Source organism: Desmodus rotundus, chromosome 1 (assembly GCF_022682495.2).
Source record: "Desmodus rotundus isolate HL8 chromosome 1, HLdesRot8A.1, whole genome shotgun sequence".
In the NCBI taxonomy this organism is placed as follows: Eukaryota; Metazoa; Chordata; class Mammalia; order Chiroptera; family Phyllostomidae; genus Desmodus; species Desmodus rotundus.
Window position 1 is genome coordinate 99,535,925 of NC_071387.1, and position 24,254 is coordinate 99,560,178.

General features: G+C 47.7%; 1 protein-coding gene and 1 pseudogene across 1 annotated transcript; both read left to right on the top strand.

Annotated features, from left to right (window-relative positions):
• Window positions 1-480: 480 nt before the first annotated feature.
• JPT2 (Jupiter microtubule associated homolog 2) lies at window positions 481-22,814 on the top strand. Its single transcript, XM_024553173.3, has 5 exons — window positions 481-629; window positions 8,635-8,783; window positions 14,053-14,195; window positions 19,336-19,381; window positions 20,406-22,814. Exons 1-5 carry the CDS (start codon window positions 586-588, stop codon window positions 20,591-20,593), a joined length of 570 nt encoding a protein of 189 aa, XP_024408941.2. The 5' UTR covers window positions 481-585; the 3' UTR covers window positions 20,594-22,814.
• Window positions 16,187-19,326, top strand: LOC123479007 (pre-mRNA-splicing regulator WTAP-like; annotated as a pseudogene).
• Window positions 22,815-24,254: the final 1,440 nt, after the last annotated feature.

The window sequence follows — 24,254 nt, forward strand, 5'->3', positions numbered from 1 at the left end:
TTTGTCAACCACTGCACCTGCCATTGACTGGTTTGCAGAATCCACGGTCTTCTGACAGATACTTCCACTGTCCCTTCAGAATAAGCAGCGAGTCAATGGCCTTGGGGAAGGGGTTGCCGTGTAAGAAAAGTCTAGACTTGGCGCTCCTGCCCGCTTACGCCCGCGTGTCTGAGTCCCCAGGGCACAGGTTTGGCCCCTCTTTGGTGGGGTGGAGCGCTCTCCTGCCCAGGAAGTGATTCCCCATGAAGGGCCTGGGGGAGAATGGGGCGGGGCCTCAGGTCCCTTGCTGCGCAGATCTACGTCACGGCCCCGCCCGTCTGAGGGGGCAGCCCGCCTCTGTCGGCCTCCTGCCCAATGCTGACGCCTGACACCATCAGCGGCACCTGCTCCCACCAATTGGCTGAGAGTGGTCCTCTACAAGCCTTTGGCTTTTGGAGTCGGGGCAGGGCTCGGTGCCATGATAGGGTGCGGTGGCGTGACTAGCGTTGGCGTCATCCAATAAGCACTGGCGGGCGCGCCTTGGACTGCGCGGAGCCTGGCGGGAACCGCTGAGCGGCAGACGACGAGGGGCTGAGCAGCGGCGACATGTTCCAAGTTTCGGAGAGCGAGGGTGGCCGAACCGGCTCCAGGTGCAGTGCGGGCGTGGGTACGGGCGCGGCCGGCGGGGAGTCTGTCGGGTGACCTCACAGAGCCGCGTGGGAGAGATGGGCAAACAAGCGGATGGGCTCCCACGCCCGCCAGCGTCTCCGCTGAGGGCTGGAGGTGCGCTTTTGCGCGTTTTTCGTCCATAGCACGCCCGAAAGAGGTCTCAGAGTGGTCTGCTACTTTGGGATGGGCAGTTCCAGGAGCCTGGACAAAGGGGGTGTGTGGGAGGCTGCGGGACGCTCTCCTGGAGCCTGTGTTGGCGCCTGGCAGGCTGCTGGATGGCCCTGGGAAAGGTCACCATCCTGAAGTCCCCCCTTAATTTCAATCCTTTGGAGCTCTCCCCTGATCCTGCAGCCCGGGAGGCAGGTGGTGTCCACCCTAAGTACCCCACCCAGCCCAGGAGCCAGGCTGTTCCCTTGTCCTGACCCCAGAGACCTGGGATGTAGTTGTTGCCATTCCCTAATCCCATAGTCCAGGAAGTAGGCAAGGCACTGCCCTCCCTGCTTTGCTCATGGCGAACCAGGCCTCATTGCAGGTAATAGAAACGGAGATTCCATTGCACACCACAACACGCTTTTTCTTTTTTTGTTCTTTTCTGTTGCTCTGAGAAAACCTCATTTTTGACTGGACGCAGAGGTAGAAGCTCTCAAAGAGAACAGACTATGTCTCTTGGCAGTCTGTTCCTGGTGGGGGGGGGGGGGTGCCGCCTTCATTCTCTTAGCCAAAAGCTTGGCGTATTTTTCAGCCTCTTTATTTTTCTTAGTATATTGCAGACACGTGGAGTAACAAGACGCTGACTCTTAGGTGCTTTTGTCTTAGGTTTCTTACCTTCTTTGTTTAGGGGCTTTCTCGAAACATATGGGCGGACATCATCTTCTTTAGAGAGGTTGAAAAGTTTGCAGATTCTGCTAGCTCTTTTGGGCCCCAGGCGATGAGGCACAGCAGTATCAGTGAGACCAGGAATATCTTTCTCCCCTTTTTTTTTTTGCAATGACCAAGTTGAGAGCAGTGAGATTGGCATCCACAACGCAATCCAGAACTGACTTGTGCTTTCGCTCTCCAGTCGTCCTCGGTCTCTAACGGGAGTGCCCTTGCTCAGCAGCAGGCGGACACGGCCATGGGTCAGGACACCCTGCCTCATGAGGAAACCTTGTTTGTTGCTCCCACCGCTGATTCGAACCACATAACCCTTCCACTCTTCACCCAGAGCGTCAGCAGCAACCTCTCATAAAAGGTGCAAAGTTTGTGTTTATTGTCCACTTCAATGAGCCTCTGGCAGCCAGTGGCTGGGAAAGAGATATTCGGCTTCATTCGGAAGCAGCTGTCAAAGGCTCCATGAAAAAGAGCACACTTTCTTTTTAACTTTAAAGTATTGTTACCCCCACCCCCCCACCCCGCCACCCCAGTGGAGTGCTCGGGATGAATTGAGTTCCTGGTAACTGCTGTTCCACACCACCCACACAGCCTCTTCTAGCACTTTCCCAGTTGTGTCCATTAAGTATATCCCCTCGTTGTTTGCTTATACTGCCTACACTGGATGCCCAGGAAATGCTGGTTGAGTGTAGGAATAAAAGCCATGAGTAACACAGATGTTACGCTGACCGCAAGCTACGGTCGTTAGCTGCAGAGCTGGTGCTCTGAGGTAGTTCTCTGCACTTCCTAGGGAGATTCATTTTTGGAGAGGATATTATGAGAAGGAGAAAAGTCTTTCAGGACTTTGAAGAAGGAAAAGCAGTCTTCGTAATTGGATAATTACATCTAATTGGAAGCTTCTGCCTGGGATCTGTTGGAAGCTTTGCATTTGACTGAAGGACTTGATTAGCTAGCTAGACAAGCGTTGTAGGGTTTACACTTTAATTGGCTCTGGGAGGGAGGGAACCAAGTGGCGGATGTAGGATTACCCAGCCAGGTTTTCCTCTCTTTGACCTGTATTTTTCATTTTCTTAATTATTTTGTGTTAAAGGGATTTTGAACTATAAAATCATTTCGCTTTAGCCGTCATTAATCTAAGGTCCTTCCTTTAAGCTGGCAGTGGTGTCCAACCTTTTGGCGTCTGTGCGCCACACATTAAGTGCATTGTGACACGTAATCACAAAACCACCTCATAATATTTTAAGTAAATACACAGTTTTGTGTTGGGCTGCATGCGGCCCATGGACCACAGGTTGGACCCCTGGGAGTATATTTGTAAAGACGTTTTTTTAAATCCTCACCAGATGATATTTTTATTGATTTGAGCGTGAGGGAGAGAAACATCGACGTAAGAGAGAAACGTGCATCAATTGCCTTCTGTGCTCACCCCAACCAGGGACTGAACTCTCAGCCTTTTGGTGTACAGGGTGGTGCTCCAACTTCCTGAGCAACCCAGCCAGGGCTAGTTGTAAAGAATTTAATCCAAGTCTATTTCACTGCTTCTCTCCAAACTTGACCAATCCCCAAAAGCTTTTCTGACACGGATGAGAGTTTGGAGCATCAGGAACAGGGAGGCCCACCCCCCAAGTCTTGCTTTCTCTGCTTGTGCCGTACACAGTCCCTGAGCTGTGTGCGCCTCTTGTCACGTGCCCCTTAGTTTCTCTTTCATGTTTTGAATATCTTTGTTGAAATATATTGAAATGAAAAAATAACTGGGAAGCAGCCCCACATGTGGTTTCATCCCCAAAATGTCTGTGCTCACTAGTATTCCCAAGCCCTGCCCCAAGTTAGTGTCATAGTGGTGACTGATAGTAGAGCCACAGGAAGCCATTGTTGTGGGTTCTGCTTTTACTGAGACATCTCTTTAACTCTTCAGTGTCCAGTTTATTTGAGACCCTGCTGATGCACTCTGTGCAGTTTGTATCACTGCCGCGTGTGGCCGTGAACCCCGCCAGTGGACGCCGCCAGTGGACCCCATGGCCTCTGTGCTGGAAGTGCTGGCTCAGCTACTGTGCACAGCAGTCTCTGCTACGGCGTTCTTGGCACCATGAGTTTTTTCTCCCGTTTTCAAAGTAAAATAAAATTCAGAGAAGTACAGAGAATAATAGAATAAACACTGCATTTCTAGCACTCCAGTGAGCACGTCACCATTTCAGACAGCTATGACTTGCCTCCTGTGCCCTGAAGGTGCTCTTTGCTCACTACGGTCGCAGGCTCGGCTTGGGTCTTTTCTCCAAGCGTGTCTTTGGAGTTTCGGTAACATTTAGTGCTTCTGCCGCCTCATTCCTGGTAAACCTGAAGCTGCTCTAGGCCAAAGACTTGCTCTTACTCAGCTTTCTACCCACAGGGTCTGGCGCAGACTTGCCAGCAGTAGGTGCTTAGCAGACGTGAGCTGTACTGGATGAATTCAGCAAGGGCAAAGACTGAGGAGACGGGGCGATCCAGGAATGTAGAATGCGAGATCAGGAAAGCGTCCTGAGAGCTCTTGACTCAAGCTGACGCTTCCCCGAATCTGGTCTGACAATCTGTGGGACATCGGCGGTTTGAAAGAAGAGCCATGTTTCAAATAAGTCAGTAAAGTGGGAATTTTAACTCACTCCAGCGTGAGACTTGGTGTGAAATTCAGTTCAGTTCTGAAGATTGCAGGTCTGCATTCCCTTTTTCAGAGGGATGGCTTGGAGACCCAGGCGTGCTGGACCCGCCGGAGCCTGTCACCGTGACCAGGGCTCTGTGACTTATAAATGTGCGCGGGAGTCAGGTGGCCTCACTGCGTCCACTAACAGTACGCACTCTAAAGTCCTATCGAGTCTTTTCTGACTTAATCTAGTTATTGATTAGTTTTAAGACATTTTTCCCTCAAGCTGAACTAATGTTTATTTCTTCATTAAATCCTTAAGGAAACCCTAACTGCTGAATAGGCACCTACCTTCACCATCCTCCCAAGCAGGCAGGGACTTCGGGCACCGTGTGGAAGGCCCGCCCGTGGCGTCCGTGGCCGCTTCTGTGGTGCTGACTGCTGGGCCGGCTGGGCTCTCCGGGCCGGGGCTGCCCTGTGTGCCCCTGTAGAGCAGATGGCTGCTTTCCACAGTCCTGTTTCACCGCCTGCAGTCACTTTAAATCACCGTGAATGGTCAGTTCCCGTTCTAGCTCTTTTGAGGAAGCATTTTAAACATCCTATTATTTTTGTAAGCTAAACCTTTGACAGTGTTTGTGTAGCTTTCCAGTGAGGCCTAACCCTGAATCGGAGCTTTCCTGTGTCGAGCTCTGCAGTTTATTCCGTTTCTAAATGTCACTGTTGCTTAAGGAGTCGTGAAAGAGCCTGGGCCACTCACCAGTTTGAAACTCAATTTCAGTAGGCCCTTCTCTCCTTTAAGACCATTTTAAAAGTCTTTTTAGTGTTCTAAAAACATGCTAGAAATTCACTGTTACTGCTTTGTGAAAGGAGACAAAGTTGCGGTGTCAGGATAGAACTCTGTGAAATCGAATCCTTCAGTAACTGCAGTAATGACTCACGGTCCTGGTCTCTCTCTTCTGAAACGTCCACCTTAAAACCTCTTAAGCCGTGCGTGGCAGGTGCCCACAGACAGAGGCTCCAGGCAGACACCGCTGTTGTCGACGGAGCAGCGTTGTTCACTGAATGCCACTGTTCTCCGTAGATGTTTGGTTAAAATCAACCCTCCGAATCTGGCCGACGTGTTGTAGAGATGACGCCTGCTGCCTATGGGTTGATCTGAAGGGAGGAGTGGTGCCGGCGGGCGTGTTCTCTGATTCCTGGTGTCCGCATGTCACTGGTCACACCGGACCAGAGAACCGGAGGTGATTTTCCTGATGCAGAGTCTCAGGACTCACCTGGATTAACGTTGGCGCTCCCCATGGTCTAAGATGGCACCTTCCAATAGAAATGTGAGCCACATAAGGAATATTAAATTTTCTAGTAGCCCCGTTTTAAAAAGTAAGAAGAATCAGGAAAAAATTAATTTAACATATAATTCAACCTATCATGTATAAAACACTATTTCAACACATGAATGGTGTACAAGAAGATTAGAGAGATAGTTTGCCTTTTTGTCTTTGAAATCTGGTGCGCAGTCTGCACGTGCAGCACATCGGAGCCCTTCATCCACGTGCCACAGCGGCCGCGGCTGCCCTTCTGAAGACTCAGCTCTGCGGGCCAGGCTTGGCCTGTGGTCACGTGGTGCGCTTCCCCCTCATTTTTTCCTGGAGGCCTGTAAGAGTGGCGTAGGGCGTCGTTTGGGTTCTAGATCCACACTGCCTGGGAGGGGATCCTGGCCCGCTACCCCTCGTGTGGCCTGCCTCGTGCTTTCGCTTTATCTCAGGTTCGTGGTCTGTGAGGGTCATTCCTGCCTTAGGGGGCTGTTGTGTAAGGTCTTTAAAACTGTAGCTGGCACATGGTAAGCCACAGTATTAAACACCACGGTATGTGTTTATAGTATTTCACACTACCGTATACTAATTAAAATTTGTATTAAATTCTATTGAATACAGCTCAACTTGCCTATCTTAGGGAAACTTTAACGTACTTATAAGAGGTCCCAGGAATAAGTTCAAAATACACACATTTCAAGAGGTTTTTGGCATAACCAAGACATACAAAGAAAACTTTTTTTTTTCTTTTTTCAACATTTTATTTTGAAAATGTGCTAACCTATACAAAAATTGCAAGACTTTTCCACTCCCAAACGCTTTGTGTAGACTCCCCAGTCGTTAACATTTTCCACGGTGGTTTCATCTCTCTCTGTCTGTATTTTTGTCTCTCTCTGCCTCCGTTTCTCTCTCTCCATATCTATACATGTAAATACATATGTATATACATATACACACACCTACTCTTATTATCACTTTTTCCTGAGCTTTTTTTTTCTTTTTTTTAAATATATTTATTGATTATGCTGTTACAGTTGTCCCATTCCACCCCCCCACTCCACTCCATCCTGCCGACCCCCCTCCCTCCCACATTCCGCCCCCATAGTTCATGTCCATGAGTCATACTTATAAGTTCTTTGGCTTCTACAATTCCTACACTATTTTTACCCTCCCCCTGTCTATTTTCCACCTATCATCTATGCTACTTATTCTCTGTACCTTTACCCCCCTCTCCCCCTCCCACTCCCTTATTGACAACCCTCATGTTCTAGTTGTTTGCCTAGTTTGCTCTCGTTTTTGTTTTAGGTGTGGTCGTTAATAACTGTGAGTTTGCTGTCATTTTTACTGTTCCTATTTTTTATCTTCTTTTTCTTAGGTAACTCCCTTTAACATTTCATATAATAAGGGCTTGGTGATGATGAGCTTCTTTAACTTGACCTTATCTGAGAAGCACTTTATCTTCCCTTCCATTCTAAATGATAGCTTCGCTGGATACAGTAATGTTGGATGTAGGTCCTTGCGTTTATTCTTGGGTAATGTAATTATGATGTGCCTTGGTGTGTTCCTCCTTGGGTCCAGCTTCTTTGGGACTCTCTGAGCTTCCTGGACTTCCTGGAAGTCTATTTCCTTTGCCAGATCGGGGAAGTTCTCCCTTATTTGTTCAAATAAGTTTTCAATTTTTTGTTCTTCCTCTTCTCCTTCTGGCACCCCTATAATTCGGATGTTGGAACGTTTCAAGATGTCCTGGAGGTTCCTAAGCCTCTCCTCATTTTTCCAAGTTCTTGTTTCTTCATTCTTTTCTGGTTGGATGTTTCTTCCTTCTGGTCCATACCATTGATTTGAGTCCCAGTTTCCTTCTCATCACTATTGGTTCCCTGTACATTTTCCTTTGTTTCTCTTAGCACAGGCTTCATTTTTTCATCTGTCTTTCGAACAGATTCAACCAAGTCTGTGAGCATATTGATAACCAGTGCTTTGAACTGTGCATCCGATAGGTTGGGTATCTCTTCGTCGCTTAGTTGTATTTTTTCTGGAGCTTTGAAGTGTTCTGTCATTTGGGCCATTTTTTTGTTTGTTTGTCTTGGCGCGCCTGTTACTTTAAGGGGCGGAGCCTTAGGTGTTCACCAGGGCAGGGTAAGGCTGGTCGCTGCGCTGTGACCCTGTACGAGGGGGAGGGGCCAAGAGGGAGCAATGGCGCCGGCCTCACTCTCCTCCGGATTTCAATCTTTCACTCCGATACCCACAATCTAACTGGGCCACTCTGGTGCTGGTTCCCAAGTAGGTGGGCCTGTGCATGCTCTAGGCCCCTGTGGGTCTCTCCAACGACCTCTCCTGTGAGGCTGGGAGTCTCTCCTGCTGCCGCCCCAACCCCCAGGGGCGCTTTCAGTCAGAGGTTTGAGGCTTTATTTCCCTGAGCTGGAGCCCTGGGTTGCGCAGCGGTCTGCTTCTCTGCCCGCCGTTGGTCCGGTTTATCTGTGGGCAAATGTGGTGCCGCAGGGTGCTACCCGCCACTCTGCCTGCCCCACTCTCCGCCACTCTGAGTCTGGCCCTCTGGGTTTATCTGTGCAAATGTGGGGCCGCAGGGTCTGCTAGTGCTCGGACTGCCTGCGCCATTTGTCCCACACTCCGCCAGTCTCAGTCCCGCCACAGCCACTCGAGTCCTCTCCACCCCGGTGCCCGTCTCCGCCCCTCCTACCAGTCTGGATGAATGTTTATTTTCTATTTCCTTGGTGTCGGTCCCCCTTGCTGTTCGATTCTCTGTCAGTTCTGGTTGTGCGAGGAGGCGCAGTGTGTCTACCTACGCCTCCATCTTGGTTCCTCACTCCAAAGAAAACTTTTAAGGGAACTTTAAGAGCGGTAAAGGGAGCTTGCCATATGGCTGTCTATAAACTAGTCTCGCCAGGATGGAATTTTTCCACAGACAGTAAGAAAGTGCATTTGGCCCTGGTCAGGTGGCTTAGTTGGTTGGACCATCATCCCATACACCAGAAGGTGTCAGGGCGTCTATAGGAGGCAACTGATCATTGCTTCTGTCTCTCACACTCCCTCTCCCTCTCTCTGAGATCAATAAAAACATATCCTGGGGTGAGGATAAAATTGGAAAGAAGGAAGTGCGTGTGCCCCATCCGGTTTTGGACACTGAGACCCAGGGCAGCCAGCCGTTGCTCACTCCCGCTTGCTCTGTGTCTGCAGGGCCATGAGGCCTCCCGGAGGGACATCAAGCGACCTTTTCGGAAGTCCAGAAGAAGGTGTTCCTTCAAGCCGACCCAACAGGATGGCGTCGAATATTTTTGGACCAACTGAAGAACCCCAGAACATTCCTAAGAGAACCAACCCCCCAGGTACGGGCCTTGGTGACTCATTTGTTCTTTGGCCTCTACCTGTTTTTGAGCTGCTCTTTTGTGTGTATATACACACACACACAGAAATCCTTTCACATATTTTCTGGTACAGGTTATCCCTTGCCATCAGAGTTCTAGAATGTGAGGAAGACTTTTGCTTGAAGGTGGCTCGATCATTCTTGAATTCTCCCTCCCTGTCAGCGGACATTGGCCAGGCGTGGGCACTGAGGGTGCAGACTCCCACCAGGGAGACTTTCCCAGCTGTCCCATGGGCTCCTTGAGATCCCTAAACTTGTGTGCAGATTACACATTTAAACATTTTTCTTAGGAAGGACATTCAGCTTGTCGATGGGTTTGAAACTCTAACATTGAAGGATGACTTGACGTAGCACACATCCGTGTAGCTCTTACCCCACAGCCTGGCGGTTGCAGCGGAAGAGCATCTAGAACAGTGTTTTGCGTGGCTGACAGACTGTCCAGTGAGTGACCGTACAGAGCTAGTTACCTGCAGAGCTCTCCCCTGTCTGTGTCCATGAGGAGAAGCAAGGTTCGTCCCATCCTTGAAGATCTGAGAGGCCAGACATAGGAATCCGTGTGTCACAAATAATACAATCCAGCAGCACCAGAGCTAGGGCTGCTCGCTACTCCACTTCCATTCTGGATGCACCTTTTTTTTAATAGGTGTACATACAACGGGGGAACCCCCCCCAAACAGGAATTTATTTATTTAAAAATGTGTATTCATTCTTACGTGTTTAAACTTCAGTCACCTTCAAAGTGCTGTCCACTTGACGCAGTGCACCTATTGAGACGGTTTTCTCACTGCTCAGAACCATCTCGAACATGTCGATTTTGATACCTTTTAGTGCTTCTGCCATTTTTATTTCATCTCTTCCACATCAGCAAAACATTTCCCTTTGAGGACTTTTTTCATCCACCCAGGGAAATAAAAAAGTCGCTTAGGGCGGTATCGGGTGAATCGGGAGGGTTGGGCACATGGGCCATGCCATTTTCAGTCAAAAACTGCTGAATACTCAGTGTGGTGTGGGCAGGTGTGCTTGTAAATCACCCATCATGAAATGGGCAGACACTGAGTCTTCAAAAAAATTCAGAGGCTGAATGCAGCCTCTCACAACAACTCCAGCTGGCACACTGATACAGAGGGGTACCTAGAACACTCACCTAGCAGGGGATGCCTATACTACAAGGGGCCCTCTCTCCAGAAGATGATTGCAGGGTGGGGGGGTTCCCCTTGTATTTTTTTGACCAAACCCAGAGAAACAAAAGCAGTAGGTTCAAAAGCTAGTGTTTTATTTGGTTGGCTGGGGGCATAGTGTTGGTGTAGGTACATTTACAGTGGAGAAGCTATAAAGTTGTACCAAGTGAATACTGCATCCAGCCTTGCATGTCCTTTGTACCAGCAACAGCATGGTGGTGGGCCACGTGGCAGACGGAATCAAATCTGAGGCACCCGAAGGTGGACAAGCCAGCTTTCTTGGCCTTGACTCAGCAGAGTGCATATCCGGAGCTACCCCTGGGGTGTCAGGTTCCCTGGAAAGTGTGACAGCTTGGGGACAGAATCTGGGAGCTAGTAGCATCTACACGATCTAGTGGTAGTTATGTAAGTGTTTGCTTTGTCTTTATTTGTGATAGTTGTGTCATGAATTTTTCTACTATGGTGCCCAGCTCTAGTGCCCAGTGGGCACCCTGTGCCCCTCTGGACTGGAGAGTGAGAAAGCCTCTGTTGTGCATAGTTAGTTACAAGGTGTATCAGCAAACAGCGTGACTCCATGTGCCAAGTTCCTGCTGCCTGAGATCCTGCCACGTGTTCCTTAAAATTATCTGTGATGGCCCTGACGTATAGCTCAGTTAGTTGGGCATCATCCTGCAAAGTGAAGGGTTGACGGTGATTCCCGGTTCAGGACACGTACCTAGGGGTTCGGGTTCAGTGCACGTGAGAGACAGCTGATCGGTGCTTCTCACATCAGTGTTTCTCTCCCTCTTTCTTCCTCCTGTCCCTCTCTCTAAAAATAAACAGATAAAATATATTTTTAAAATTTTTTTTAAAAATTGCCCTGCCTGGTGTGGCTCAGTAGATTGAATGTCGGCCTGCGAACCCAAGGGTCACCAGTTCGATTCCCAGTCAGGGCACACGCCTTGGGTTGCAGACCAGGTCCCCATTAGGGGGTGTGTGAGAAGCAACCGCACATGGATGTCCGCCCCCCCTTTTCTCCCTAAAAATAAATTAATGAATTTTTTTTTTTAAAACATGAAAAAAGTTATTTTTTAAATTATCTGTGATGTATTCTCAAGGGAAGCCAGAAGTGGAAAACTGCTAATTGTGTCCACAGCCTCAGGCCCAAACTCCTGCCCTTGTTTCTTTCTCAGTTTCGCAGACAGCCCCACAGCCCTCCAGTGAGAGGGCCTTTTGAAAAAAGCATGCAAGGTAGAGTGTATGAGTTACTCCATGAGCCACTGAAAATTGACCAAGGGTTGTCATCCCCAGTGTTTCGTTTGCTCCTCATCCATGGGCTTTGAGAGTCACCTGGTTTAGATCGTCCACAAATTGTTTTTTTCTGGCGACCTAACAATGACTGACCGATGTGTGGTTTGTTTAATGTAGACCAGGGAGCGAGCTAAATGCTTTGCATGTGTTTATTTGGTTCTCTCTGCAGCCCCAGGAGGTGGGTGGTGTTACCCCCTTTACAGAAGAAGCTGAGGCTCAGGGAGGCTCACTGGTGTGCCTAAGCCCCACAGCTCAATTGGTAGCAGGACTGGCCTTTGCGTGTGGGTTGTCCTGACTCTGGAGCTCCAAATTTACCCCCTGCAGATATCTTTTGGGATAAATTTCTCAAAATGGAATTGCTGGATGACTTAAAGTACTGATAGATACTTCCAGCTCGTCTTCCATGGGCGGGTAGCCAGTGCTCACGATGACGTCGGGGGTGCTGCTGCTCCTCACACGCTGCCAGCACACCGTCGTACGTTTTTGTAATCCGCACCCAGGGATGTGTTCATGTTAACTTGAGAGAGAGAGAAACATGGATCGGTTGCCTCCCATACGCACCTCAGCCAGCGATAGAACTTTCAGCCTAGGTTCGTGCCCTGACTGGGAATCGCACCCACAACTTCTTGGTGTACAGGACTGTGCTCTAACCAACTGGGCCACCTGGCCAGGGTTTCCATTTTTTTAAAAGGTGAATGTGCGCTGTAAAAATAATTTACCTCAGCGTAACCAGAAACAATGCAATAAGGGGATGGCCTCAAGCAGTAGTTTTTCCTCACTCTGTGGCCTAGACGTTTTTGGTAACAACACACTGTTAGTAACAGCAGCCTGGCGGCATTACTGAGGCCTTATCCACTTCGTGAGTGTTAATTTTGTTAACTCGTGTATCACCAACCACCCTAGGAACTACTATTATTATTTATACCTTGTTAGAGTGGAGAAAATGGAGGCAAAAGTAGGTTGAGGTCACTTATTTGGGCTCACAGAGTAAGTGACTGAGCAAGGTCTTCACCCAGCAGTCTGGCCACAAATCAGCTGCCCTCACCACCATGCAGTGCTGGTTTCCCAGCCCGAGGGTTTCCCGCCTGGAGTTTGTGGCTCCTTGGGGTGGCCGTAGCCAACAGCCAGTGTTCAGAGGGTTTATAATCACACGAATGTTACACGAGTGTGTGTGTGCACATTTCCCTGCAGAGCAGTCCCACATTTCTCTGTGTTCCCCCACCCAAAAAAGCCAGGGATCCCCAGTCACTCCTTTCTGTGTTCTGGGATTCTTATGTGTCCCCTAGAAGACTGGCACCCTGGAAGCCACGCTGCGCTAGAGTCCATTCTAGCAGGGGCGGTCTGAGCGATTGAGAGAACAAGCCCCCGGGGGCGCCTGGTCCCCTCAGAGCTCACCTGGGGCTCGTCATCCATATTGTTCCCTAAGGGTTCCTGGCCTCGGTCAAAGCAGTATGAGTCGTCACAGCTAAGTGACTAACCACTTTCCTTGCTCAGTTAGGAGCAAAAAACAATACCCCCTTCTTTCAGATTAAGGCGTTATGTACTATATAGATTGTTTTGCACATCCAGGACATAGAAAATAGAGCCAATGTTTATTGAGCATTTATGTCCCGGGCGTCGTTCTAAGCATTTGGTGTATGAGCTGTAGTGAGTCACTGAATCCTCTCGTAGTGCTGTGAAGAAGTTCCTTTTGTTGGGGAATAGAATGGCCAAGCAACTTGTGTGCAGCCACGTACCTAGTTAGTGGAATGCACCTTCTCCCTTCCTGTCGGGTGAACTGTTGGTGCACCGCGGCCGTGGGCGAACGGCCGCACCTCCACGCAGCACAGCACTGGGGGGGGGGGGGGCGCGCTCGGTGTTGCCGCGTGCGGCGGTGATCCGTTGGTGTTGTATAATGGCCGTCCTTCTGCTCAATGTAGGGCATTTAACATTTACTTTTCATGTCCAGGCCTTAGTCGTCCCCTTATAAGAAGTTACATCTTAGATGTATTTTTTTTCTTTTATGGATTCCAGAGAGAGGGGAAGGGAGAAGGAAAGGGAGAGAAACATTGTGAGAAACATTAATCAGTTGCCTCCTATACGCGCCCCAACTGGGGACCAAACCTTCAACCCAGACATGTTCCCTGACCAAGAATTGAACCCACGACCTTTCAGTCTGCAGGACAACGCCCAACCAGCTGAGCCACGTTGGGCAAGGCTTACATGCGTGTTTTGATTATGGCTTATCAGACCACTTACAGTGGGCAGCAGAGAGATTAAATGTCTCTGGTTTGCTGACATATCAGTTGTCACTGGGCGTTCCACCGGAATGAGATCAGAAAATGACTACTAAATGTTATTTTTCCAGATTACAGGTTTGCCTCTAGACAGGGATATCTGTCTGACCTAAAAACTTAGAAGCTGTTTGCTTTTAATCTACTAAAGAACTTTTCATGGGTTTGGTGAAGAAAATTCTTCATCCATAAAAAAGCATGAAAAGTTCTGGGATAAAGAAATTCTATGGGGAAAATACTCTTTTATGCCGTCTCTACCCTCTTGCCTGTAGAGGCCAGCCCAGCTCAGCTCAGTCCCAGAAATGAAGTGCCCAGCAGGCACCTGGTAAAGGGGTAGGTCTTTAGGAACACCGACCATGCCAGCCTGTTCGGCCTGAACTTAGGACTGGACGGGGTGTCACCGTGACAGGAGGTCTCTGAAGTAGTGAGTGTGGAAGGCGGGGCAGATGGGTGTTGCGGATTGCTCACTGTTCTGTGGTTGCTTTTGCAGGGGGAAAAGGAAGTGGTATCTTTGAGGAATCAACACCTGCGCACACCCCACAGCGTCTGAACCCACCTGGTGGGAAGACTAGTAACATTTTTGGGTCGCCAGTGACCGCCACTTTACCCTTGGCACACCCAAACAAACCCAAGGTATGGATTACATTCACGTAGCAGACACGAAAGTAAGAAAAGCAGGCACTGGCCCTGGCTCTTTTTTCAAAGGCTCTGAGGCAGCTTTGACATATTAATAGGAAGAGACATGAAGGGTGATGGTTTTTCTGAGTACAGTCATTAGTAATTGAGGGGGGTTGTGTTTTTAGGTTTCATTTATTTATTTTTAGGGGAGGGAGAGAAACATCAGTGTGTGGTTGCCTCTCGCATGCCCTCCCTGGGGACCTGGCCCGCAGCCCAGGCATGTGCCCTGACTGGGAATCAAATCAGCGACGGTTGTTTCGCAGGCCAGCACTCAGTCCACTGAGCCACAGCAGCCAGGGCAGTCATTGAGTTTTGCAGCTCCCCTGGGTCATCAGAGAAATAAATGCCAACCTCTTGATGACCGAGCCCTGGGGGAAGCCAGTCTCGGTGTGCGGGTAGCAGCGACTGCCCGCTGCACTACACTACTGTCCTCGGCACATCACTCTTCTTCTGTAAGAATAGTTGTAAAACTGACCGCGCAAAAGAGTTCACGCTTCACAAAAATTTGACAATTTTTACTGGATATTAATAAGTACAACTGCATTGGATTAAAATTCAGCAGGTGTTCAGAATTGATAAGTTCCCTAATTGTGCATTTTAAAGACTTACTTGTCACCTTTAGAGAATGCTAGAGGACTAATTCATTATGAAAACTGCTCAAGGGTAGAGGAAAGCATTTAGACAGCGTTTCCTGCGTGAACTGTGCCTCAGGATAACAGTTTCTTCAGGGAAAGTTGCCTTCTGTAAAAGTACTCCATCCTCTGAATGAACAAGGAATGACAAAATTCAGATATCACCCTTCTGCACACTGGAAATGAAATTGTGGATGTAGGCAGTGGTCATCAGTGGCTCCCAACATCAAAAAGCAGGAGACAACCCAAAAACTACGGGTCCCATAACAGAGAGCCATCACAGACCTCCCTTGAATTCTTGTCAAAAAAAGCAGGTCTGAAGCAGAGCAGACCTCAGTTAACCAGCGCCGCAGGGACTCACTCAGCTATCCGAATACAGGGAATTGCATGGCAGAGTGGTCGGGTATCCCAATGTAAAACCACTTAAGAATGCAATCCCTATCAAAGTCCCAGTAGTGCTTTCTTTGAGAAAATTAGGAAGACTCATTTTAAAATTCACATGGACTCTCAAGGGACCCCCAGTTGCCAAAAACTCTAGAAAATGAAGAACAAAGTTGGAGGTTCAACTCTTCCCAATTTCAAAACTTACTACAGTAATCAAAACTGTGTGGCGTTGGCATAAAGTTAGACGTACAGACCATCGGAATAGAATTGGGAACCGAGAAGTAGGTTCTCACATTTATGGTTAATCGGTACGTCCGCAAGGGTCCCAATATCATTCATTCGGGGCAAGAACTGTCTCTTCAGTTCAGTTCACACCAGATGGTGCTGGGAAAATCGGATGTGCACATGCAAAAAAGTGAAGGGCTCACCGTATATAAAAATTAACTGAAAGTGGATCAAAAACCTACAGTTAAGGGCTAACACTTAACATTTTTAGGAGAAAATTTAGGGACAAATCTTTACAATGATTTGACCATGGTTTCTTAAATGACACCAAAAATATAGGCAACAAAATTTCAAATATTTAAATAGGGCTTCATTAAAATTAAAAGCTTTTGTACATCAAAAGACACCATTAATGCAGCATTATTTATAGTAACCAAATATGGAAGCAACCTAAGTATCCATTGATAGGTGGATAAAGATGTACATTGCTACAATGGAAAAAGAGAATGAAATCTTGCCATTTGCGGCAGTATGGACCTAGGAGGTGGTGTGCTTAGGAAATAAGTCAAACAGAAAAGACAAATACCATATGATTTCACTTATGTGTGGAATGTAGAAAAATAAACAAAATGAACAAACAAACAAACTGACAGATACAGAGAGCAAAGTGATGGTTGCCAGACAGGAGGGGGGTTGGAGTGCTGCATGAACAAGGTAAAAGGGATTAAGACGTAGGATTGCCGGTTATAAAAGCAGTCATGGGGATGTAAAGCACAGCATCGGCAATAGAGTCGACAATGCTGTTACAACTGTGTGTGCTGTCCGATGGGTAGTGGACTTACAGGGGCGATTACTTTAGAAGGTGCGTAAATGATAAATGCCTAACCACTTTTGTACACCTGAAACTAATTCAATGTGTGTCAGCTGTAATTTAAAAAATACTCACTTTTTAAAAGATTTAATTTATTTATCTTTAGAGAGAGGGGAAGGGAAGGAGAAAGAGGGAGAGAAACATCAATGCGTGGTTGCCTTTTATGCAACCCAGGCACGTGCCCTGACTGGGAGTCAAACCAGCAACCCTTTGATTCACAGGCCCTCATTCAGTCTATTGAGCTACACCGGCCAGGGCAAAAAAATAAGTAAATTTTTAAAAAAGACTATCAAGAGAATGAAAACACAACACATAGAATATTTGAAATCACAAATCTGATCAAGGTTTGCTATCCAGAATATATAAACAATTCCTACACCCAAACAACGAAAAGACAACCCAATTCAAAAATAGTCAAAAGATTTGAATAGACGTTTCTTTAATTAGCACATGAAAAGATGCTTGACATTACTAGTCATTAGGGAAAGGCACATGGAAACCACAGTGAGGTACTACTTCACATTCAGCTGGGCTGGCTTATTAAAAAAATAACAGGCCTTTCCCGCAATGCCTTGTGGCTGACCTCCAACCTCACCGTCCACCCCCGCACCGCAGGCTGCATCCGTCCCAGCTCCTGTGGAGCTTACAGAGGGTGTCACTTGAGCTCAGCTCCTCCCTGGCACCTGGAGACCTCGGGTCCACCTTGTCCCTTTGACTTCCTCCCCACAGTGGTGCTGGTAGCAGTCGGGGGGTTGCGGCTGTCTGGAGAGGCAACAGGATTTAAGAAGACCAGTGAGGAACCTCTTCCCAAAAAGGTTCGAATGAGTGAAGCAGACTTCAAGGTTATGGCACCGAGATGAGTTCATTTTAAGATGGAAACAGTATGAAGCATATGTGCAGGCTTTGGAGGGCAAGCTCACAGATCTGAACTCCAATGATGTAACTGGCGTAAGGGAGTTGGAAGAAAAACCAAACAACAGCAGAGTCTGCATGCAGGGCAAACATCCTTGTGCAAGAGGGTACCACTCAAATACAGCGCCTCGAGCAAGTGCAGCAGCCCGCGTGCCCAACAGATCGCGATGGTAGACGCCGTGATCAACTTGCTTTTCCTAGAAATGAATGGTGAACTGGAACAGACTTAAGAGACTGGAACGAGCCCAGAAATGAACTGAGTGCCTGAAGGTTCACACCTAATAGGTAAACAAGTTATACTCCCCAGTCAGGACTTCCCTGACAGTCCCACTGCGAGAAGGCGGTGGTGAGACAGCCACCTCCTCCTTACCGTACTAAGACTCGGACTTTCTGAGCCCAGAAAAGCCATGTTCTTGTCCTATCCAGCTTTAATGGGTAATATAAAACTCACCAGATGAACCTCGTATTTCAGCTTTTTTTTTCTACCCTCCTCTTGCTTCAGAGTCCCGATGGCGGCAGACTCTGACAAAGAAGTGGCCACCTCTGAAAAATCCCCCTTCTAGGACATGCAGACACTTGAGAAGTGTTTCTGTTGGAAGAAAGTAGAGGAAGAAACAGAGTTCTTAAGTCTGGCACTGTCTTCAGATAGCTTGGAGGAATGAAAACCAGAGATTTAAAGTCATGAAGTGGACGTGTAAAGCCCCAGTAAAATGTGCCAGTGCAGTACGCATGGCTCTTAACCTTGAGCCCAGGGACCCAGCGGCCCTGTGTGTCAGTTTTGCCGACAGACTGTGGGCTTGTGATAATTGTTGAACTTCTTGGTCAAAACTCAAACGAGGTGAGCTTTGCCTTTAAAGGGTTTATTTGCCAAGAAACAATAGTTATAAGAGAATCAAATAATAGACATTAGTACAAGTAGTTCATATATTTAACCATTGAGTTTGGAGCTTTACTCGAATGAGCCTTCAGTCAGTGTGGTTTTCAATTAATGGTTTTTCTTTGAATGGTTGCTAATGCTGTAGATAATCTTACCTAGGACTGTACAGACAGGACGGTGTGGTGTCAAATTCCAGGGCCAAACTGTTTGAAGCATTGTAAACATTCATTTCACACCTGGATTGTGTAAGGATATGGGCGCTGTGTTGTTTTGTAGTGGTGAAATTTATTAAATCCCCGTTCATTCCCCAGGCACGTGTTGAAAGAGCGTTGCCATTGGTGTAAATGGGGGAACGTGGTCCTTCATCATATTTGGACTTTTTGTATCCCATTCTAGATATTAAATTAAATGGGCCTTGAAAAAAAATAACAAACGCTATTTTTTGGCTAGGATATGGGGAAATGGAAACCCCTCATCTGTTGCTGTTGAGAATATGAAATAGTGCAGCCACTGTGGAAAACAATTTGACAGTTTCTGAAAAAGTTAAACATAGAATTTACCAGATGACCCAGCTATTCCACTCTTAGATAGTATCTGATATATATATATGTGAACTCAGGTACTTGTTCGCTTACTTTAACAGCGTCACTTACAGTGCTGCTGTCCAACAGCCCCAGTGCCGACCCGCAGATGAGTGGCTGGCAGAGTGCTGCACCCGTACACATAATGGGAGGGAGACTCAGCCGTAAGAAGGAATGACATTTCTGATTGTGCTCCCACACGGATGGGCCTGGAAACATCCCCTAACGTTCTAAAATTTGAGGAGGTGTTAGATATTGAAGGAAGCCTTCATTTTTGTAGCCGTGAGAATATTGCTTGTGTGTGTTTAAGGACATTTTTAAGAGCCACATCTTGAATTATTTGAGTCAATGAAATTTTTGGAATTTGCTTTAAAATAGCTCCTCAAGGAGGCGGAGGGATTGAAATTGGGAGAACTGTGTGGGCGAGGCCAGGACGGCAGTGAGCTGGCGGCATTGCAGCTGCACAGTGGCTATGAGGGGGTCCGCGGTGCCACTTTGTTAGAGACAACAAGGAGCCCGGGCCCTCTATCCGTGTCTTGATTTTCTCTGTTCTCCTGACTGAGGGTTACAAGTTTCTGAATCACATACTGACCTGGGATTTGCCCTGTTGCAGGACCATGTTCTCTTGTGTGAGGAAGACCCAAAATCGGACCTTAAAGGTGAGCTTCTGTCTCCTGTCTCTTCCCCTGCATGCTCTCACTCTGGACAAGGTGCTGGTGCACGCCAGAGGGTGAGAGGTGACATTCCTGTGCCCCTTGCTGAGAAAAACCAGCAAGGTTGTGTTTATTGCCGAGAGGATTCAGTATTTGAAAAAGTCCAGGGAGATGGGCTCAGTTATTTCTGATGAAAGCTTTTTAACTGGTCACCACTGGTTTTTCTTCACTTCCTGTCACTGCTAATCAGCCTAGGCCTAAGGTCAAGGGATCCTATTCTAACAGCTGATTTGTGTAGGGAAGGGCAGGTGATCCAAAGTCTTTAATATACTTGTGACCGAGGAAAGAACCAGCAGAACTGATGTAGAAAAGAAGGGCCTAGGAAGAGAGGACAGGAAGGATGCTAAGTGAGAATGTGAGGCTGCACGTGGTGGGAGAGCTGGTGTCTCCGTAATCCCTCCCCCAGGGAGTGAGCTGTCCCCGTGGTGGGGCTAGATGTCAGGCTGAGTCCCACCATGATTCTGTAAGCTGGCTCTGAGCACTGGTTTCTGCCCATTTCGCTCACCATTTCTCCCAACTCCTGACCAAGATACATGGGAATTTGTTCATTCAGAAAGTCCAGAGTAAGGGTATTAGAAAACTTTGCCTCACCTTGCTAGAGCCTCCAACTAAGACTGTCTCCCTCTTTTTCTATGCTCACTTTGAGATAGTTTGCTTTTTATACTTGAGGTGCAAAAAGGGGAAATGGAGTCCAACCAGCAATATAAAAAAGTAATGAACTTATTTAGGAATTCAGCAAGGATTGCTTATACTAAGCCCCAACTTTATGCCCAGTTCAAGAATAGCCTTTGCTAATAATCAGTGAGTTGTCTTGGTGCAAATGGAGGCCTTTCTCTTTGCTTTTCTTCCTTTTCCCATCACAGTTGCATTTCCTGCTAGCTGGTCTGTGTCGCAGACTTCAGGTGCATAGCTTGACCATCCTGGTACGGGGGAGCCTCTAATGGGACCATTTGCTGACTTTGTCCCACAGCCGCAACGAGCTCCTTGCCCAGAGAAGAGCCGGGTGAGAAAGGTGGCCGGAGAGAAGCAGACCGCGCTCAGGAGCCCCAGCCCACGCCCAAGGCTGACAGCCACGAGCCCAGGTTGGGCCCACGGCCTCGATCTCACAACAAAGTCCTGAATCCACCTGGAGGCAAATCCAGCATCTCCTTCTACTAGAGAAGCTATTGCTTCCCCTGTAGCCAGATAAGAAACTCAAAAGATAGGATTTCAAATAGTTTCCTTTAGTCCAAAGGAATGGGGGTGGGGAGAGGGTCTGTTGCGTGTCTGAAGCTGCTGCTCAGGTTCCACTGCCACCAAGAGAGCCGCAGAGGACCACACCTTCCAGACTGCTGAGAAACGTGTCTTTGTTGGGGAATGTGACTCCTTGGTGAACACTCTAATTTCGGATGTGAGGGACTCTCAGATGGGCTGGGTGGGGAGCGGGTGCAGGGCCACGGGAGCCAGATGAAGTGGGGTCTCCCGCATCCCTGTGGCTTCAGCAGTCTGCCAGCCAGTGCTATCTAGAAATCACTTAGCACAGTAGCAGAGTTTAAAGCCTCAGAAATCTAGAAACAATGTTTGGCATAAACCAAAAAGTTGTTTTAAGTCTTATGCTTTATGGAGAGATTTTTACCCGGATCCTCTGTGGTGATCTGCCTTTCGCTCATGAGGGACTGGTCTTGGTCTTCACAGGCTGGTTTTGCTTGTGAATTGTTTCTTCTCTCATCCCTGAGTCTTGGCCTTTGCCCTTTGCCAGCGATGTGGACAGTTCCTCTCTCTGCAAGGCCCGCTGACTTCTGCAAGACTTAAACTGTCCAGGTACATCCAGGTAATCGGGTTATTTAAATCCTTCACGTGTCTTACTTCATTCCTGCTGCCAGTGGGTAGGAGAGGTGCTTGAGAACCTTGGATCCTTAGATTTGAATTCTGTAATAATACCTAAAGAGCTATTCTGAAACAGCAGCTTTACCTAAGTGACTATCGACTGGTCTGTTTGTGACACCTTTCTAGGAAAAAGCTACTCAGGTATACCAAAGAAGAAAAGTTTGCTTAGGCCACCCTTTATAAAGCTCCACAGAACCTCTGGACTATATTCCTTTTCCAGAAGAGACTTGGAAACCTTAGACTAGGAGATTCACTAGTTTGGCAGCAAAGCCCGAGCCGGCCCGTGGACTTGCTTTACTTGGTCGGTAGAAGTTTTCTCACGGTCAGCCTCTGAAGGGTATAGTCTCCACTCACTCCTGCGGAACCAATGGTTAACAGGGTTTGTATGGCCGTGGCTTTTGTTATGGGTGCCTGCAGAGCAAATGCCAGGTGGTAGAAATGCCTTCGTCGTTCTTAAAACTGAGGAAAGAAGCATCTGTGTTTAATTATAGTTACAGTGGCTGAGACACGAAGTGCCTGCAGCAGCTGCCTGCCGAGCCCCACTTCTCACACCCGGCCCGTTGAGGGCACCTGCACGTGGCTTTGTCAGCCAAAGAGTTTCGCTCCTTTCCTTGTGCTGACTTTGCAGCCAAGAAATACTCATCCCATGTGACTTTATCAAGTACTTCCTGTCTCCATGTTTCAAATAGTCACTTCTTAAGAAATTTGTTTGGAACTCAGCTCTTTTTCCACATTAAAAGGTGTCGTGAGCGGTGGTTAGCTTTTAAGGCCGAATACACTAATCTGTTGAACTGAAAATGAAGTGTGCTGATGGTGGGGATGAGCTGCCATTTATAGCTACACTTATTTCTCATACACAAGAAAATGACTCGTGAGTTCCAAATTGGGTTGCTAGGAAGAACCCTGACGTACTGCTGGCCCTTGTGGCTTCGTCCCCACCGTCAGACCAATGACAGGAAGAACTCTAGCTCGTCCCCTGCCAGGGATTTCTGGGGTAGAGATGGGGAAACCAAAAATGGGAAGAGAGGCCTGGGGGGATGAGGAAAACGAGCTATAGCAAGAGCCTCTGAGCAGCAGTGGCTCCTCCAGCCTTTCCTCCTCCTCTTCCCCCCCCTTCCTCCCCGGGGCCACAGGAGTGGGTTTCCAGTGCCTGCGTAGTCTGGTCACTGGGAGACGCAGGAGAGGAGTGAGTCTCTGCTCCTTTGAGCCCATTGGGGACGGTCTTCTGTGTTTGAAAGTGCTCTAGGTATTAGAGCTGTCTGTATCTGGAAGATTGATTAACTACTAGCATCCTGTTCTCAGCCTCTAAGCTTCACTGAGAAATTGCCAGTCTGTAATTTTATTAAGCCTTAAAACTCTATGTGCATTCGGTGCCAACTTTTTTCTAGAGCTGAATCAAAAACAACAAAACTGTACTTACGTGACAATGTAATTTTGATACGAACATTTTGTTACTTTCACAAGGCAGAGTTGGGTACAACAGTTGAATTAAACTTCGTAATCATGTACTCACCGTCTTTGCCTGTTTGTTGTCTGTGTGTCTGTGTGTGTGTGTGCGCACGCTTTCCTCAACATCCATCCTCCACAGCGCCCAATCTCCGCTCCCTCCCATATAGCTTTTCTTTGGCGAAGGCTTTGCTGCTGGTGCTGCTTTTTTTTTTTTTTGGCCAGAGGATGCCCAGACTGATATTCTCTAAGGTTATGAATTTAAATTTTTTTCATTTCAAAACCAGAAATTAAGCTTTGAGGAGAATGAGTGGGAGAGTTTTTAGTTTTAATGATCCTGTTTTTCCCTTCCACCACTTGTTTTCCCAGAGAACTGAAGGTGTTGAACTTGTCTCTGAATTGGTGTTGGAACTCTGCAGCGACGAGCCGTACAATGAGTAGATGCGGCGCTGAGCTGTGAGGGTTTGCCCGTAGGTTCACGCCCTGTAGGGAAAGCACAGATTGAATGGCTTTCCTTCTTACGTATTAGCTATTTTCACATGTCCTACAAGCAAAGTGTCCGTGTATATTGTACATGATGGGGGTTCCGGGTGATGGAACTCTCAGACTGCCCCAGCTGAAGAGTTCCCCCAGAGGGGACCCCACACAATTCTGCCAGTTGGATCCGGGCCAACTACCAGGACAGCACCTCAGAAAGAAACCCAATGTGGGTTACCTGGCATGATCTTTTCTCTTTTTTTTTTAAGATTTTGTTTATTTTTAGAGAGAGGGGAAGGGAGGAAGAAAAAGAGAGAGAAACACTGATAGATTGCCTCCCACACACCCCCAACTGGGGCCCTGGCCCACAACCCAGGCGTGTGCCCTGACCGGGACGACTTTGCACTTTGCAGGGTGATGCCCAGCCGACTGAGCCACACCAGTCAGGGCCTGAGATGATCTTTATTTGTTCGTTTGAAAATGTGTTTGGGCGTACAGAGCATGTTCCGAGAACTGGGCTAGGCTCTGGCAAGGTTACCTATTTGTAGCAGCCACTCAACCACAGGTGAGCACTGAGGTCTCAGAGCGTCAGAACCTGTGTGTCTCCAGAGACAAGGCCATGGCAAAGTCCGAAAGGACCAAGGTAGCTCTACCCATGTTGTGGTGAGGAGGTGAATAACATCCAAGGGTTGCCACTTCCAAGCCCTGTACCTTACCCAGAAATACACTCGCTCTTTTGACGGAACATTAATCTGTTCTGTTTTCTTTGTGAATCAAACCTTGTAAGGATGTATATACTTGTGTTATCCAAGTTCATTTCTTCTCAACTCATTATGCTCTTAATCCCTAGCATTAGGGATACTTAAAGATGAAAGTAGAACTTTTGAAACCTTTGTGCCCATGTGGCATTTTATTAGGGTCTTGTAATGATTAAAAAAAAAGTTGTATTCTAGATTATCTTTACAAATCTGAAAGGAAGTCTATTCTCGAACAAAAGTTCTAGTTAGGTTGAGCTCTCTTAGTTGTATTC